The sequence below is a fragment of the Alternaria atra genome, assembly GCF_907166805.1.
Source record: "Alternaria atra isolate CS162 genome assembly, contig: 30, whole genome shotgun sequence".
NCBI classification, from domain to species: domain Eukaryota; kingdom Fungi; phylum Ascomycota; class Dothideomycetes; order Pleosporales; family Pleosporaceae; genus Alternaria; species Alternaria atra.
In genome coordinates, this window is record NW_025091329.1 from 982,726 (window position 1) to 1,000,900 (window position 18,175).

The 18,175-nt window shown below is 50.9% G+C and overlaps 7 protein-coding genes across 7 annotated transcripts; 5 read left to right on the top strand and 2 right to left on the bottom strand.

The window, feature by feature from the left end:
• Positions 1-483: 483 nt before the first annotated feature.
• On the top strand, positions 484-1,503 carry ALTATR162_LOCUS9722 (uncharacterized protein; the record flags this gene model as incomplete). The annotated part of the gene is made up of 1 exon (XM_043317356.1): positions 484-1,503. One exon carries the CDS (start codon positions 484-486, stop codon positions 1,501-1,503), a length of 1,020 nt encoding a protein of 339 aa, XP_043173291.1.
• A 270-nt stretch (positions 1,504-1,773) lies between these two features.
• On the top strand, positions 1,774-4,732 carry ALTATR162_LOCUS9723 (uncharacterized protein; the record flags this gene model as incomplete). Its single annotated transcript, XM_043317357.1, has 4 exons — positions 1,774-2,080; positions 2,130-4,178; positions 4,240-4,436; positions 4,490-4,732. The coding sequence occupies 4 exons, from the start codon at positions 1,774-1,776 to the stop codon at positions 4,730-4,732; spliced, it is 2,796 nt and encodes a 931-aa protein (XP_043173292.1).
• A 792-nt stretch (positions 4,733-5,524) lies between these two features.
• On the bottom strand, positions 5,525-6,187 carry ALTATR162_LOCUS9724 (uncharacterized protein; the record flags this gene model as incomplete). Its single annotated transcript, XM_043317358.1, has 1 exon — positions 5,525-6,187. One exon carries the CDS (start codon positions 6,185-6,187, stop codon positions 5,525-5,527), a length of 663 nt encoding a protein of 220 aa, XP_043173293.1.
• Positions 6,188-7,945: 1,758 nt separating this feature from the next.
• Positions 7,946-8,965, top strand: ALTATR162_LOCUS9725 (uncharacterized protein; the record flags this gene model as incomplete). Its single annotated transcript, XM_043317359.1, has 2 exons — positions 7,946-7,986; positions 8,053-8,965. The coding sequence occupies 2 exons, from the start codon at positions 7,946-7,948 to the stop codon at positions 8,963-8,965; spliced, it is 954 nt and encodes a 317-aa protein (XP_043173294.1).
• Positions 8,966-10,029: 1,064 nt separating this feature from the next.
• ALTATR162_LOCUS9726 (uncharacterized protein) lies at positions 10,030-10,382 on the bottom strand (the record flags this gene model as incomplete). Its single annotated transcript, XM_043317360.1, has 2 exons — positions 10,030-10,265; positions 10,313-10,382. The coding sequence occupies 2 exons, from the start codon at positions 10,380-10,382 to the stop codon at positions 10,030-10,032; spliced, it is 306 nt and encodes a 101-aa protein (XP_043173295.1).
• Positions 10,383-12,888: 2,506 nt separating this feature from the next.
• ALTATR162_LOCUS9727 (uncharacterized protein) lies at positions 12,889-15,675 on the top strand (the record flags this gene model as incomplete). Its single annotated transcript, XM_043317361.1, has 4 exons — positions 12,889-13,572; positions 13,623-14,733; positions 14,782-15,204; positions 15,254-15,675. The coding sequence occupies 4 exons, from the start codon at positions 12,889-12,891 to the stop codon at positions 15,673-15,675; spliced, it is 2,640 nt and encodes an 879-aa protein (XP_043173296.1).
• A 1,049-nt stretch (positions 15,676-16,724) lies between these two features.
• On the top strand, positions 16,725-17,204 carry ALTATR162_LOCUS9728 (uncharacterized protein; the record flags this gene model as incomplete). The annotated part of the gene is made up of 2 exons (XM_043317362.1): positions 16,725-17,043; positions 17,095-17,204. 2 exons carry the CDS (start codon positions 16,725-16,727, stop codon positions 17,202-17,204), a joined length of 429 nt encoding a protein of 142 aa, XP_043173297.1.
• Positions 17,205-18,175: the final 971 nt, after the last annotated feature.

An 18,175-nucleotide genomic window follows, 5' to 3' on the forward strand; every position in this document is an offset into this window, starting at 1 on the left:
GCGGGAGATGCTAGGGTGAGATCGAGATGTGACTGGCTGCAGTTGATAGTGGGGTCGCCTTCGAACGCGAAAGTTGCTATCAGGTGTAGCAAAAATTTTAGTCCGCTCTTGCGGTAGTCGGTAGAAGCTGTCGATGGCGAGTTTCGAACGCGTGTAAGTTGTTTTTCGAATCGGGCGATACTTTGGCTGCGCTTTGGTGGGGTTGGGAGCTGCAAAAAGGCGCCCAAGAGAGAAAGAATCTTGCCCCGCGTCGCGTCTTGGCAGCACGGCCCGCGCTCACGCTAATTGATATGGTAAGTGCACTTATCTGATAGCCGTCGTTGCGTCTTCGACAAAAGAGAACTGCTGTTTACTCAAGCACACCTATGTCTGTGCTCCCTATTGCTCGACCATAGTCTCAATAATCCCAGGTAGACTACGACACATGTTCAAAGCTAGCAATTGTAGAAGATGAACATTTTCAAGCTACGATAGCACTCCGCCATGTCCTTCATTTCTCCCTTCGGCACATCAACATCAAAGCCTGGCCATGGATCCATCATCCTCGAGATACTTCCTCCAGACAAACCCGTCCTTCGAACCCTGTCCTACCAATATCCCCTCAAGCTAGTTGCCCCAGATCCGTTAGCACCGCCCAATTATGGCAAAGAAGTGGATCACAATACAACAGCGGCAGTACCCTGCCTCGTTCACACAGTCTTCCTGTTGACCTATGGTGGAGGAATAGTTGCTGGAGACAGCATAGACTTGGATGTCAATTTAGACAGTAGTACACGGTTGATACTGTTGACCCAAGGTTCGACTAAGATCTTCAAAACCCCTAGTCAAGAACTAGTCTCTCGACAACACATGAATATATACCTCAAGCAGAGTTCTGCTTTGGTCTATCTCCCAGATCCAGTGCAACCCTTTGCCGACACAGCTTTCTCTCAGTCTCAAATCTATCACTTGGAGAAAGAACAGGGCAATCTATGCGTTTGCGACTGGGTGACGAGTGGTCGTTCAGCACGAGGAGAGAACTGGGACATATACGAATACGGGAGCCGGAACGAGGTGTGGACTGTAGATGATGCGGGGAAGAGGAGACTGCTTCTACGAGACAACCTCATCCTGGACAAGCATGGAAAGACAGGGATGCCACTCGCCTCACGTATGGACCATTACTCCGTCTTTGGCACGTTGATCATTCGTGGCCCAATCTTCTCGTCGCTGGCCAAGTTCTTTTTGGACGAGTTCGAGGCACTGCCGCGTATTGGGGGAAGGAATTGGGGCGACGTGGTGCAGCCTGAGCTTCAAGCACACGAGCAGAGACGACACGACAGGCAACAGAGGGAGAAGAACGATGGCCTGGTATGGAGTGCAGCGAATGTAAGAGGTTCTATTTTGGTCAAGTTCGCAAGCAGGGAAGTGGAAGGGTCCAGGAACTGGTTGAGGGATATGATCAAGGAAGAAGGGTCGTTGTTGGATACGTTTGGGGAAAGAGCAATTCTGTGTTTAAAGTGAGGCTACGATGCGGTGATACCCAGGCTTAGGTAGATGTGTCGATGGAAAAATTCATTAGATGTCGTGTCTCAATGTTGTCGTGTTGCATGTGTTGTCCAGCTACTTACAGCCCCACGCCGAGGTGCTTGGACCATCGCCATGCCGCGTACCAAAAGTCGATGGGTGACGTGCATGGCCGCACATCGAACGCTCGTATAACCCTCGCAACCACCTACCCTGTTCCGATCCTATGCTATACCAAAGACCTCGCGTGGTCTTTTTGTCGTCAATATGAGCGGCAGGCTCGTCGCGGGCCGCCTTTCTACTATCGCACGCCGCTCACCGCTGCTCACACCACGCTTCTATACGACACATTCGCTCCCCGCTGGTGGGCTCCTCCGTAATGAAGCTGGTCTACGACTGGTAAAGCGACGACCATGGCCGCTCGGTAGCTACGCGCTGCACAACATCCCCGCCACAAGATCCATTTCTTTTGCGAGGGTAATACCAAAGCTGGTGGGCAAGTTCGCGACCGTGGGTGCGGCGGCTGGAGGGGCTGTTGTCGCAGGTGTTTCCTATATCCAGTACCAAGCTGGCCGTATGTGTTCATGCAGATCGAATGGTTGAGAAGGGCTAATGTTTAATAGAGGCGGGAACATTCGCACTCGACCTCTTCCACCGAACCAAAGACGGCGCGACCGAATTTGCTGGTGGCGCACTCAGCACGGCAAACGGCTTCTTCGACCAGCTGGAAAAGGGCTTCAAGTCGACCAGGGATGAATTCGAGGGCGTAAAATATCCAGAATGGCTGCAGAAGCTACTCGCTAAGGACGAGTCTGGCGGTGCAGGTGGCAACAATGGCGGTGGTAGAGGCCCGGAAGAACCCAAGCAGGGTGGTGCTGGAACTGCTGCAGCCGGTGCATCAACAGCAGCAGCGTTTGGCTATGCCCAGGAAGATGATGAGGACAGGCCACAGGCGGAGAAGATTGCAAGGGATGAGCAGATGATGATGCTCACCAAGAAGATGATCGAGATTCGCGGGCTTTTACAGACTGTTGGACAATCCGATTCGCTCACGTTGCCGTCTATCGTCGTTATCGGATCGCAATCGTCTGGAAAGAGTTCGGTCTTGGAAGCCATTGTAGGCCACGAGTTTCTGCCAAAGGGACACAACATGGTCACACGACGACCTATCGAACTCACACTCGTCAATACACCAGAGGCGCACGCAGAGTACTGCGAATTCCCTGCTCTTGGTTTGGGAAAGGTCACAGATTTCAGCCAGGTACAAAAGACGCTGACAGATCTGAACCTGGCCGTGCCGGCAAGCGACTGTGTGTCCGACGATCCTATCCAATTGAGAATCTACTCTCCAAATGTTCCTGATCTATCCTTGATCGATCTGCCCGGTTACATCCAAGTCGTTGGTCGAGACCAGCCCCCACAACTAAAGGAGAAGATCTCGCAGCTTTGCGAGAAATACATCAAGGCACCCAATGTCATTCTCGCCATCTCGGCAGCTGACGTAGATTTGGCCAACAGCACCGCGCTGCGAGCGTCCCGAAGAATGGACCCCCGTGGCGAGAGGACTATTGGCGTCATTACAAAGATGGATCTTGTAGATGCTGAACGTGGTGCTAGCCTGCTCAGCGATCAAAAGTATGCTCTGCGTCTGGGATACGTCGGTGTTGTTTGCCGGGTACCAGCCGGCGCTGGTGGCTCCAAGCTCTTCAGCCGCGGCAACGGCAACATCACGAACGCGATCACGAAGAATGAGAAGGCGTACTTTGGCTCACATCCCGAATTTTCCGAAGGATCAGAGCTCGCCGTTGGCACACAGAACCTCAAGAAGAAGCTCATGCATGTGCTCGAGCAGACAATGGCCGGCAGCCTTAAGACAACAAGCGAGGCTATTCAAAGGGAGCTCGAAGACGCACGATATGAATTCAAAGTTCAGTACAACGAGCGACCTATCAGCGCAGAGTCGTACCTAGCAGAGTCGTTAGATGCTTTCAAGCACTCCTTCCGTGGCTTTACAGAGCAATTTGGTCGTCAGCAAGTCCGGGATCTCCTCAAGCATGAGCTTGACCAGCAAGTACTTAACCTGCTTGCACAGCGCTACTGGAACAGACCTTTCGATGATCTCAGCGTTCCGTTCCCTGAGACCGATCCTCTCACGAATCTTGCCAAAGCTGATATCGATGGAGAAGATCAAATATGGCAGATCAAGCTCGATAGCTCCAGCGCCGCGCTTACGAAGGCTGGTGTTGGACGTCTGGCCACCAATGTTGTCGCAAGTGCACTTCAGGCACACATTGACCGCCTTATCACAAACTCTCGCTTCGCCGCTCATCCATTCGCCCGACAGGCCATCACTGACGCTTCAACCTCAATTCTTAAAGATCTTTCCTATGACATCTCTGACGAGCTGGAGATCTGCATCAAGCCCTACAAGTATCGCATCGAAGTTGAGGACAACGAGTGGGCAAAGGGCCGGGAGAATGTCACAGCTGTGCTCAAGGATGAGCTAAAGACTGTCGAAGCCGCCGTCAAGCAGCTTGAAGAACAGGTCGGTGGCCGTAAGAGGGTCAGGGATGTAATGTCATTCATCGACCGCGTACGAAGCGGACAAGTTGTTCTGGAAGGCGATGGAGTCGGTGGTGCTGGTGGTTTTAGCTCTGCACTTCTTGCTAAGGGTATGTCTACCTCGCCTCTAGCAATAGCTCCTTCGAGGCCATCACACTAACAAAACTATAGGCCGAGAAGCAGTCTTCCTCCGCGACCGTATCGATGTGCTCAAACTACGCCTTATGGCCATCAAGAGCAAGCAATGCGCCACCAAGAAGAACAAATATCACTGCCCAGAAGTCTTCCTCGACGCTGTCGCAGATAAGCTCACCACAACTGCTGATCTTTTCCTTGACGCTGAGCTACTCAGCAAGTTCTACTACATTGTAAGCCACTACCCTCTTGCTCAATTGCAAAACTATCGCTGACTGTGCCCTAGTTCCCACGTGAACTCGATGCCCGTCTAGGCCGCGGCCTATCCCAAGAAGAAATCGACCGCTTCGCCAAAGAAGATCCCAAGATCAAACGCCACCTAGACGTCGTGCGTCGCAAGGATCTTCTCGAACATGTGCTCAAGGAGATGGAAGGTCTTCGTCAACTCGAGCAAAGAGAGAAGCGCATGATGGGACGTGGTCGGGATGATAGAGACGAACGGAGAAAGAAGGGCTGGAGTATGTTTTAGATGTCAGGAATGACGGAGTGACGAGACTTCTTGTTGGGTATAGACTGTATGGCGCTATTGGCGTTGCTGAAGCGAAAAAAGCAGCTTCTCTATTGATGTTGATGACGATGACTTCGCTACTCTGTTGGATATGTATATATGACTCTTTGATCATGTTCTCACCATCCAGTAGACTGTCCGTTGAGGTTGATGCTCTTATGGCCCGTAGTCACTGTAGAGGGTCATGCTGCACGGGTATGGTCGTCTGATTTTTAAGAAAGATGGTATTGTTATCTCATCTATCGGGTATCTTCAGTAAATTCCATCAAGAGCTTCAATGTCGCCTCCCAGGAAGAGAGCCCCTTGTAACGCCATACATGCCACATAAATCATATCATCGTCTTCACCCTCATCCCCCTTTGTTCCCTTTCGCTCATGTCAATCATACAATCAACCCCCAGTGTTTCTTGATCCCCCAATCCAACCTCGTCATACCTTGCAAATCATCTCCATTTAAATACCCCACATCCTCTTCAACAAGCAGGTTCCACACCCTGTTCCTAAGTCCAATCGGGAACTTGGGCGCACTCCAGTACCTCGCCTTGAGACCCCTTTCTTTTGCACTACGGATCTGAGCTCGGATCTTTAGGACTTGAGCTTCGGAGATGTGACCGAACCACAGCGTGCCGATGGATTTTCCAAAGTTGACAGAGGCGTAGTAGGAGTTGGTGTTGTCGAAGTGGGAGGTAGGGGTCGTACCGACTGTGCCTTGACCGCCGCGTATGCCGACGGAGGTGCCCTCTTCGAGCTTATCTAGGGGGCGTCGAAAAAGATGTCGCGGTAGGTAGAGTTTGCAGTAATGAGATCGAAGGGTGCATTGCCGGTTGCTACGACGGTGATAGCGCCTTCGATGGTGGTGTTGCCGTCGAAGTAGGTTAAGTAGCCTTTCTCTCGTAGTGCGGTGAGCTGTTGCGAGACTACGGGGAAGATTTCTTGACCGTTATTCTTGAAGTCGACCAGTAGGACCAGAGTCTGTGCAGGCTCAGTGACAAACACGCCATTCTTGACGCTGGATGTGGTCGCAAAGTCTCCGAGCTCGTTTCTGTAGTCTAGCATCTTGACCAGAGGGTCAACATACATCGATGTGAAGGTGCCCTCTTGCGTCAAGGCGTTAGTATTGTGACCAACGTACAGCTCCTCATCGAATAGCCAAACATCAGCTTCGACGCCTGTGCAACCCCAGCGGAGGGCGTCGTATAGCGGAACCCGGCGCCAGTAGTCATTGTGTGAGTGGCACTGGACCGGAGTAACGTCGCGCGTGATGTCCAATAGATTTGACTTGTCGGGCTGGCTCCAGTCAAATGTAGAGACTATATGGTCATCCAGAAAGACAGGCACATAGCCCAGGAACACATTAACGATGTGAAGGATACCACTAAAAGAGTCAGCATACCGATGCTTCTTCCTGGAGAACATGACAGGATGACAGCTGCACGAATCCGTGTGGCTGTCGAATGAGAGGCTGACAGGATATCTCGCACCGGAACCGGCGGAAGCTAATGTCTGACAGGCACTTACAAGAAGATGACCACCAGCAGCGGTATTATAACACAGGCTCTAGCCGCATGTTTCTTTTTCAAACGATATTGCTTCGATTGCGTCTTTTCATCCGGTAGCCTCACACGTCCAAAGTCCTCGTCAACCCGCGACTTCCCATTGCGCCTCCGAATGCTCATTCTTAGCCGTCGCCAGAACCCGGGCCGTGAACCTAACTCCTCATCGTCGGAACCGAAGATCGAGCTGTCGCCATCCTCTAGTTGGCGCAAGGAAACACGTGATAATTTTGGATCGAAAGAAGCGTCCAAGTCGAGAGAGATGCGTAGAAGAGGTTGAGTGGTGGGGGAAATGGGTATTTCGGCGGCCATCCTCAGGCACGAGCCAATAGCAGGCGAGAATCCCGCACGACTTTGTTCCTAAACCCTGAGAGGTGGGGCGAACTCAAGCGATATCGATACGTGCAGCGCACTTGTTGTTGGAGGTTGCGATTGAAGATTGAGATGTTAAAAGGTCTTTACTGGAGTTTGCACCTCGAATCCAGGGCGCCCGCGCTGTCTTAAGACACCTTCCTCTTCGACAGTCGCTCACAAACGCCACGAGTTGCGTACCGGCGATCCAGACTCCAGACTGGCTATTGTCCCGTCCTTGGATTTGAGGGAGGCTAGACTGGCGCGATGCACCTCTGCGGTTCAGTGCAGAAAGTCGCGCAAACGCAGGGTCCAATTCCTTGGGTGAACGTCTGCAAGTTACAAATGTCGTTTGATTGAGGGAGTAAAACTTAGGAGCAGTCAAGAGTAATCGGGGCAGGACGCTATTTATTGCGAGACAAAGTGCGACCGGCCAGTCCACCTGCGAAACGAGCTGCAAACCGCGAAGATAGAGTGCGGGCTATCGACATGCAAGCCCTCGAGACAGCTCCGGCCCCCAGGTGGGTTCGAGAATTGGTGCACGGCCTGGTGAGCGAGTTCGGGCACGCAACACGACCTGCGATGATGATTGGCTACAGATGGAAGAAAGACCAACAATCGACGGTAGATGCTAGCGACGTAGCTGGGTGAAGGTCGTAGCATATGATCAAAAAGGAGGTGCTTCCAAAGAGCACGTTGTTGGGCTTGCGCAATCAGTGGTGTATTTGAATGAAGGACAGTGGACTGGCATCGATAGAGCCTTCCCACGTTGCACGTCTAGGGACGTGCAGTGGTAATGGCATCGGTCCGACGCTGTCGTAATGGGGCCCAAACAAAGCCATTATTGCGAAACAATGCATTTAGTCCTCATAGCGTCGTGTTCTTACAAGTGATAGTCTGGGTGTTGCGCGTCTCCCTCTCGGAGCTTGTTGCGTTCCAGTTTCCACAATGGTGCGGGGATTTCGGGTATTCTATTCGGGATGAGCGCCACACTTGATGGCTTGCTTATGAGGCGGTAATCCGGTCATTCTAAGCAATGTCGAGCACCGCCTCAGTAGGATATGCCTAGTCTTACGGCATCTTGCACAGCGGCTCCCCAAGCAAAAATGGTGGGGTGAAGCCTGGCTAGACGTGCGCAAGGTGCCAAGACATCCGAGCCCCACTTCCCCGATGATCCCTGCCGCGTCTCCGTAACTTTTTTGCGACATCGACACTGACGCATCTCTGCGTGGATCCTCTTCCATATACAACACTACAACCCATATTCGCCATGCCTCATAAACATAGGGCCATAGAGAAGGATGACTCACAGTACGTCACTCCGTATTTTCGCAAGCCTAACGAACTCTGGACAGTAATCTGACCTATTGCCAACAGGTTCAACCTTCCGCCCAATGTTCACGCCGCTCCTCTCGCCGTCGGTAAAGCGCGCACCTTCAGCACAGCACCCAAAGGCAAAAAGCGCAAAGTAAATCAAGTCGAGGGCTATGGCGCCGACGACACACCCAAAGCCTTCCAGCGGCTCATGGCATTCTCGAAAAGCGGAGTAAAGAAGCGCTCAGGCCTCGACGATGGCGCTGTGAAGACCAAGAAGCAGAAGAAACAAGAGGCAGCCGAAAATCTGGAAAAAGACGATGCGAACAACAAGAGCGAGGAGCAGGCGCAGTCAAAGGATGTACTGAGGATACAACCTGGCGAGTCAATGCAAGAGTTCCGCGCACGAGTTGACGCCGCCTTGCCATTGTCAGGCGTAAACAAGAACGGCAAGAAGATCGCAGGCCTGAGCGATCACAGAGTCACCAAGCACGAACGGCACCTCAAGCGTCTACAGAAGGGATGGAGGGAGGAAGAAGCGAGGATACGAGAGAAGGAGCAGGAGGCAAAGGAACTGGCCGAAGAGGAACAAGACGAGTTGGACGCCATGTGGGAAGACAAGACAGCCGATCTAGAAACCACAAGAACGGTGAACGGCAAGAAGAAGAAGGGAAAGAAGAACAAGCGCAAGTTGCTGGTGGGTGAGGTGGACCATGGCAGCGAAGATGAGTGGGAAGCTCTTAAGAAGAAGAGAGCGGAACGCAAGGGCCTACACGATATTGTGCATGCGCCGCCAACGTTCGACAAAGTACCGAGGGAGATCTTCAAGGTCAAGAATGGAGCGGGCGCTAAGGTTGGAAACGTGCCTAAATCAGCCGGTAGTTTGAGTAAGAGAGAGGCGTTGGGCGAGGAGCGCCAAAAGATGATCGACACATATCGTCAGATGATGGCTGCGAAGAAGGAGACGCAAACTTAGTTTGCGTATTTCGGTTGCACTGGAGATACCCTAGAAACGTATATGAATTATGTTTTGCTGTGGATGTCGAACTATTCCCCAGGCCAGCAAGCCATCTTTGATTTACCGTTCTCACGCCAGATTCTTGAGGTTTGACAGCTTCTGCATCTTCCCAAACAGGCAGGTTTGTAGCTTCGTCGATCACAGCAACTTACTATTCACTCTTCCTCCCACTCCCACCACCAAGTACAACTTCATTTCTTCACCAAAACATTTACGCTCTTCACTCAGATGATACCGCGATCAATAGCATCTCTGTCTTGCCCATGCAGGAAACGCCTCATGCGGTAGTATGAGAGTTATCGTCGATTAATGCAGACTGAAAGCAACTTGTCGCGATCACAGAACGTATTGCCTGTTCTAGTAATACCAGAAAATCTGTCGAAAGCCGTGCCATGTGAGCAGCGAAACTTTGCTGTTACAGCATTAGACAGGTTTGAAGATCCGTCGAACCTTGTAATTCCCGTAGAAGCTATTTCTCACACACGCTAAAAGGTACGAAGAACTCACGTGACATCAAACTTCCCGTTCTGGTAGGTGATGTGAGAACCGTAGATTGTAGCAGATTTTGCAAAAGCAAAATATAGCGAAGCCAAGGATCTGGTAATAGAAGTGGGGCGACATGTGATAGAGAGGGAAGGGGTAGGTTACCCGACAGTAGATTTTTGCTTGACTTTCCGTTCTGCCTTTCCACGCCATACCTTTCCACGCGCAATCTGCTGCGATCAACAGGGACTGAACCTACCCGTTTAGGAAATGATAAATTGGCAAACTTTATACTTGCGGATATGGTGCGCGCTGGTCCACCAACATGCGAAATGGAGTTTGAGTTTTATTTAATACTACTTGCTATTCGTACATGCGTCCAAGACTTCTATCAACAGCAACATACCAACTCACGCTTGGTGGGTTCTGCTTCCGAAGTTTCCCCCATCAAACGCCTTCTTTGTAGCCGCCATACAACCTCTTGCAGTGTCCATTCTCTATTGGTGGTTTGCAATAGTGCTACAGTGCACGATCGCGTTTCATGACGATGATGCCAATATGCCAGGTGAGGTTGAGACGCACGTACATCCATCTGCAGCAGCAGTGCCCGCGGTAAACGCTTCTGTGAATATGGCTGGATGATATGATGAAGGCGCCGCAAGAAAGCGATCCATAGGATGCATGTCTACGAGAGTGTCGGGCGTAGCCTTCAGTTGAAGTATTGAGCAATGATACAAGCACGATGGTACATGTGGGCGCTTTAGTGTCGTATGTGCTGGGCAGTCAGCATCAACATGTCTTTGGGTGATAAAGAACGCATACCATGGTTGACCGCGACCGCAACAGGTCCTAGCCGATTGGCCTTGACTGAACGCCGTAGAGCCCGGCTCATGATTCGTGATCCGTGATATAGTGATGTGTTGGTCGGTAGAAGTTCGAAGAAGTTTGCTGGACAGACGGTGTTGCAACAAGAGTGAAAGACGGTATACGATTGAACTGAATGTCGTTGTGCCAGGTGAAGGTGGTCTTGGGATGATGCTCAATGTATGAAGCGGTTGATATACATAAAAGTCATGCGGAAACGTGGGGTGGCAAAACATTATCGGTAGTATAGACGTGGGTTGCTAAAGAAGTGATGCAAGCCCCATTCAGCCTTCTAGAAGGATGGAATGAGGCAATGCTCAAACAGTGCGCCTGAAAGGCAAGCTTTGGTGGTTGGGATGACTTCACGGCGAGTAAGTCGAGTGATCCAAGATATCATGACGCCTATGAACCAATGAGGGTCAAGTAAGCAGAGGCGAGAGCGTAAAACCATCAAGTGAAAGTAACGATGCCGTAGCCTCTCGTTGGTTGGGCCGGTAAGAATGCTATCTGTGGACGAGAAAATCAACCCGGGTCACCACAGGGTTTGAGGGGTTTCGGGGCCACAGCCAGTTCGTAATGGTATCAAAAGGCGGCCGTATGAGCACTTTCCACTTGAGGAATAGGATATCATGGCAACGACCATGCAACCGCAAATGTTTCCAGTTTTGGCATCCCAAGTGTCGAAAACCTGCAGACATGCAGCTGCTACACGACATGGGCAATGCTCAATGATCGTCACCGGGTTGCTTCATCTCACACCCTCTCTTCGTAATGGCGTGGCTTGATCGTTGAGCATTCCTAACTCATGACCTGGGGTGCTTGGACAGTGTATGATTGGCGCACGGATACACACTGGAACCCAGTCCTTTGGTGAGGCACCAAGAGGATGGCTCATCCGGCGGAGCTTGTAGTATCCCACGCGGGTTGTATGCTCATTCTCGTTCGGGCGAGAGTAATAACCCAGAACGAGGACCTCATTGTAAGGCCCAATTAGTCGCGGACGGATCGTTAATCATGTACCATAAGCTCGAACGCTCATATGAGTCTGTGAGTTCTTGTAGCCGTGGCCCGTCAGCTGTAGGCGATAAGTTTCTTGTGAAATCAAGTCCTACATGACAAAGCTCGCAAACCCCGGGAATCCAACCAATGATGGAAACGGAGTAGAAGGAAAAGGGAACTAACACTGGGTTGTGCCTTACCAGGGGCAAGGGTGAGATGTTGCAGACGGCAGCGATGCACGCCTTCTATAAGGGGCTAGACCTCTGGCGTTTTCCAGCCTTCTGGCGTCTACCCCTGCCTGTACCACTACAATAGCAACAAAGAGACTATTATTGGCAGCCTTGTAGATCGACCATGATACACAATTGCTACAACACGAGGTACGTTCCGCGATGGCGGTACGCTACCAGCAAAGTGTCTTGTTCTGCGTGGGGGAGCACACAGTCAGAGCTTGCGTGCACGTATGGAAATTCGGTGTCTCCACAAACGGTAGCCGTCTGGAGAAGTGGATACCCCATAAATGTTGAGTGGGGGTGAAAACTGACATTGATTATAGCTTGTCGCACAACGTTGGCAACTCAGTGTGCCTGTTGTCTGTCAAACCATAGCTGTTAAATGGATGCTGTGGAAGTTGTTCGGCCGCGAAAACGTAAGGAAAAAGATAGGGGAGGTGTGATAGGAATAAAGGATATGACTATAGCGGAGGAACCGGCGAGTGTTCGGTGAAGGAGTGACCAAAAGGTGTGCACAAGGCTGACCACAAGGTTTCAGCCCCAAATCCTTCTGACGGATGTCAGCCTGGGGTATTTTAGCCAGAATCTTCATCAATCAAGTGCGCGCTAAGGAACAATTATCTGATAATAGAACGAGCCCGATGGCAATCAGCGGCGCCGCACAAAGCTATTGAGTAGCATTGGAGTAATGGATAGAAGGCCGCTGTGATTGCTAACACAGACGAGCCGGCGGCGGCGGAAGCGATAAGTGATCCCACGATCACATGCTGAAAAGTGTGCATGAAAGCATGATGGGTGAAAGTGGTCTGAGACCTACTGTTATCGATGATGGTGGCGGATACAGGCCCTGAAAATGAAGACTCAAAGCAATCTTTGGCGCTCTCTCTCTTGCTTCCTCATCGGTTCGGGCACCTGCAGCGCAATACAGCGTGCAGGTATGAAATGAGGGTTGTCGAATGTGGATGATGAGTGCGATGTTAGCAACGTGCATGCGGCGGACGCCAATGGCTGATGACAGATCAGCGGCACAATGCACGATACCTGATCAACCATGTAGTCGTACCTAAGAGCCTCAACGCCGCGTAAAAGCATGGCCGAACAAAATGTTCGCATGCCTCGACGTGCATTGTGGAATGATAGAGACTTGTCAATACCCAGTCTCTTCCAGAATTCCGTTGTTATCGATATCGTCATTAGTGAACCTGAAAGGGTAAGGTCAAGCGCGTCACTGCCATCGCCGCGGCTTTAACATATCGAGCTCCGCAACTCACCACCTTCCGGGCCTTTCCCCACGTCCACCCAATGTCAGCCAATCCAGGTGCACTGAAACGGAAGCACTCGGGCAAGACCATCAAGGAGCTGTTCACCACACAATCTAAGCCGAAGCTCGCCTCTGCAGCGCCGCTGTCACCCACCAGCAAGCGCACACGACGAGACAGCTCCCCGATAGCTAGCACCGAGATCGCCACATCGCCAGCTCCGATAAGCAAGATGAGCACAGCCGAAATGTACCACTTTTCCAGCAAGAGGGCGGGCATATCGAGCAACGCCGAGGTGGTGGATATTACGTCAAGCCCCGACAACAGTCCTGCGAAAGCCAATAGTCAGCGGAATGACATGCGAAAGGCGGCGCCTAATATGCATGCCAACAGCGGTCCCAAGCGGTTGGTAGTGAAGAACTTCAAGCCTACGAGGAAGGTGGACCCCAGGGTCTTCTTGGATCAAACATGGCAGAAGATCGAGAAGGCTTTGGATACCATCTTCCGGCAAGGCGATGTCGATTTCAGTCTTGAAGAGCTGTATAGGGGTGTAGAGAATGTGTGTCGGCAAAACATGGCAAAAGACATCAAGGAACGATTGATTGCGAAATGCAAGGACTACGTAGGTGGAAGTCTGAAGGCGAAGGTTAAGGAGAGTCTGGGCAGGCCAAACATTGACGTGCTGCGGGCGACGTTACATGCTTGGGCGGTATGGAACAGTCAAATGGTCAGTCTTGTCTATATTTGGACCAACGCTGGCATACTGACAATCTGTAGAAATACCTCGATTGGATCTTCTGCTATCTCGACCGCGCCTACCTGCTCCCACGACACGAATCCCTACGCGAAATCTCGATAAACCTCTTCCGTTCCATCATCTTCGAACACGCGAAATTGAACCCACGCATTGTCGATGGCGCCTGCGATCTCGTCGCTGCTGACCGAACGGGCGGCGACCTTGACAGCGAGATGTTCTCCAAAACGGTCAACATGTTCCACGACATGCAAGTCTACACATACTCTTTCGAGCCGCGCTTGATGGAAATAAGTCAGGAGTACGTGACGAAATGGGCCGACACAGAGAGTTCAGAAAAGTCGTTACCCGAATACGTCCGCAATGCAAGAGCGCTTATGGACCGCGAGATGAAGAGGGTCGACATGTTTAGCCTTCCGAATACTACCAAGCGAGAGCTCCTCACACTCCTCGAAGATCATTTGATATCGAAGAAGGAGTCACGACTGACTAACCAGGATGAGCTTGCCGATCTCCTCGATACCAATGCCATTGAAGATCTTTCGCTACTGTACACACTCCTCGAACGTAGAAAGCTCGGCGCGAAACTACGGCCAGGGTTCACCAAGTGGATCGAGGACGAGGGCACAGCTATAGTGTTCAACGACAAAGAGCAAGAGAACATGGTCATACAACTGCTCACGCTGAAGCGTCAACTGGACACTATATGGAAGGCTTCTTTCCATCGAGATGAGGAGCTGGGACATGGTTTACGAGAATCATTTGACAAATTCATGAACAAGACCAAAAAGACATCCGCAAGCTGGGGTACAGATAACTCAAAGACCGGTGAGATGATTGCCAAGTACGTGGACATGCTGTTGAGGGGAGGCGCAAAAGCTATACCAGCACAACTTAGTCGGAAAGCCGATAAGCCTGCAACTGTAGAGGTTGAAGAGGATAACGAGGAGGGTGTTTTCGATGAAGATACAGAAGTCAATAATCAGCTCGACCAAGTCCTCGACCTGTTCCGTTTCCTGCATGGCAAGGCTGTGTTTGAAGCTTTCTATAAGAAAGACTTGGCTAGACGACTATTGATGGGCAGAAGTGCGAGCGCGGACGCTGAGAGGAGTATGTTGTCGAGGTTGAAGATTGGTACGTATTTACGCAATTGCTGCTTGTTAAAATACTAACATACTGCAGAATGTGGTGCTGGCTTCACCGCCAACCTCGAGCAGATGTTCCGCGATATCGAACTCTCACGGGAAGAAATGAGTTCGTACAAAAACATCAGCGAGGAGCGCAACGAGAAGCTCAGTCTGGACCTCAATGTCAACGTCCTTTCTGCGTCAGCTTGGCCTACATACCCCACTGTCCCTGTAATTTTGCCTCCGGAAATCCAGTCGGCGATCAACAAATTTGAAGCACACTACAAGGTCAAGCACTCTGGCCGTAAGCTGGAGTTCAAGCATGCGCTCGCACATTGTCAAATCAAAGCCAGGTTTCCCAAGGGACTCAAGGAGTTGGTTGTGTCATCCTTCCAGGCTATCGTCCTCCTGCTGTTCAATGGCCGAAAGGAAGATGAGCATATCGACTACGACTACCTTAAGCAGGCCACTGGTCTACGTAAGTCATCCACTGGGTTTGTTATATGAACATTGCTAACATGTGACAGCAACGGCTGAGCTTAACCGCACTTTACAGTCTCTCGCCTGCGCAAAGGTTCGGCCTTTGACCAAGCACCCCAAAGGCCGAGAGATCAATGAAACTGACACCTTCACACTCAATACCTCATTCACGGACCCGAAGTACCGCATCAAAGTCAACACCGTTCAGCTCAAGGAAACAGCAGCCGAGAATAAAGAGACACATGAACGTGTCGCTGCTGATCGAAATTACGAGACGCAAGCTGCCATTGTCAGAATTCTCAAAGCGAGGAAAAGAATCAGCCATGCTGAACTGGTCAGTGAGACCATCTCAGCAACGAGGAACAGAGGAACATTGGAGGTTAGCGGTATCAAGAGGAACATTGACCGCTTGATTGAGAAGGAGTTCTTGGAGAGAGAGGACGACGGATTGTACGCTTATATTGCTTAGGCTCCCCATATTGACACCTGGTTTAGACCTCAAGACATGCGCTGCATCCATGTATAGGCAGGCTGAATGCCAGTGTATAACAACGCTATTGTTATTGGGGTTCACATTCGACCCTGAATGTATCATAGTCTTATCTTACATTCATGCCTCGGTTACTCAGAGCATCTTAGACGATTTGTATGATCATTAGTACTGAAGGGCTGTCAAGATCGGATCTGGCACACTCCGCCCAGTAATCAATTACCTTTTGGTAGCTAGCGGCCGGCTTCGCTCTACTCACTACCTTCTATCCGCCCTTACCGTCGTTGTAGTCGATCTCCTAGTCTATCCCTCTTACACCCAATGCCCAGGCCCACCTTCCAGATTCAGCACTAGTTGCCGAGTTTCTCTGTCGATCCCTAGCCGCACTCAGCCTATCGTACACCCACATGTGCCTGACCACGAGATTTCCGGCGATAAGCAGCTTGAAACACATCATCTTAGTCCCGGGAGATAACCGGCGAATCGTTGCACGTACCTTCCTGATCTGCGGAAGTCGCATGCCTCAGGACATGGGATGGCGTTGGGGATGTTGACGCTCCGGTCACCTCGGTAGCGGCTCTTGATGCAAGATACCGTCGACAGAGCGAATGAGATGGAGTAACGTTAGAAGATGGTACATGTATGAAAGGACCGAGGGTCTACGCTTAGTATGGCGTTGTAGGTGCCACGCCGGAAGTGGTAGTCTGTGATTGGCCGTCATACCCCCAGTTTGAAAGCGCCCACTGCCCGTTGTCGCGGAGCAATTGTTCCTTCCGGAAAGGTGCTAACGGCGTCTGCGTCCGGAGTTAATTAATTTGGAGTTATGATCTTCCATTTTAGGGTTGTGATGGTTCGGAGGCGACCGCTGGACTACCACTGGGCTATTTGGGTGATGAATAGAAGGAGAGTATAAAGGTACCATCTGGCACCCTTCGTTCGAAAGACAGGTTCAACAGCCCCACCAATCCCTCGTTACACGACCCTAGACAAGACACTCGCTCGTCGTCTCATTCTCTCCAGCAGCCATCATGAAGTTCCTCACAAACATCCTTCTCTTCATCGCGCCTATCGCCCTCGCCCTTCCCACTTCAGCCCCCACTGAAGAACCAGTTGAGATTGCCGCCGTCGAGGCTAGACAATCCTGCTACGTTCGTTGCGGCTCAACATGTTACACTTCAGCTCAAGTCTCTACTGCACGCAACGCGGGTTATAACTACTACCGTCAAGGCGATGAAGCTGGTAGCTCCAACTACCCTCACACGTACAACAACTATGAGGGCTTTGACTTCCTCGTTTCTGGCCCCTACCAAGAGTTCCCGCTGAGGACTTCAGGTGCTTACACTGGCGGTAAGTTGTTTAAACGTTTGATTTCGAAATACATGCTGACCAGAGTCCTAGGATCTCCGGGTGCTGATCGTGTTATCTTCAACACTGCTGGACAGCGTGCGGGAGAGATCACCCATACCGGTGCGAGTGGCAACGCCTTTGTTGCTTGCTCTGGATGGTAAACCAACACTTACGATTATGATTATGAAGCACTTCGAGATGGTTGACTGGGAAACTCGTGGATGACGGGCTCCACGATGTTGTCAATGGGCGAGTTGTAACGAGGAATCGATGTGTCCTGCGAGTTATGTCATCCCATGGTCTGCGGCTATGGTGATAGGTTATTCATGTAAATACTTTATGAAACGATTGAAATGCATTATGCCGCTTCTTGCAAAACAGTGATTTGTTCAACTTGAACTTGAAACCGAAATTTGGTGGTCCTTTTCACGTGGGTAACGCGTTTTGAAGTCGCGCTATCTCATTCTTGTACTAGTATAGGTATTACTTCATCCGCGGTCTTGCCGAGGTCCTATCATAAACAGAAAGACGCATAACGTTGAACAAGTTGCTCGACGAACTCACCATTAACATTTACCGCGCCCTCACAGCACAGCACAATGTCGCGCGTCCCTCATGAACAGGATCGCATGCGACAACAGTTAGAAGACGTCATCGAAACATCGACTTCTGAACGTCTGAAGACTGTTTTGCGCGACATATGCAATGAATCGCCTAAAGCTTTCCAGTTAGCGTGCGACAAACTACTTGTGAATGAAGAGCAGGTCACAGAGCCAGCTGTTTCAGGTCTTGTGCCGCTCACTCGGAAGCGCAGAATAGAGTCCACCAGTCGACGCTACGAGATCTGTATACACTGTGAAAAAGAGTATGATGTACTGGAAGACGAGATATGTGTGTGGCACAAGGGTAAGAGATCGCAGGCCTTTGAGGATCCTCGACTGTATCACTTACTTCTTCACAAGAGGAACTGGAACTTGACTCTGAGGACGATACATGGGCCGACTGGGATGAGCGTTGTCATGGACCGAAGGATACTAAGGAAAACAGGAAGGCGTATCCGGATGGTTTCATATGGACCTGTTGCGAGAAGGGCGGCGATGATAAGGGTTGTATGATGGGACATCATCGATCA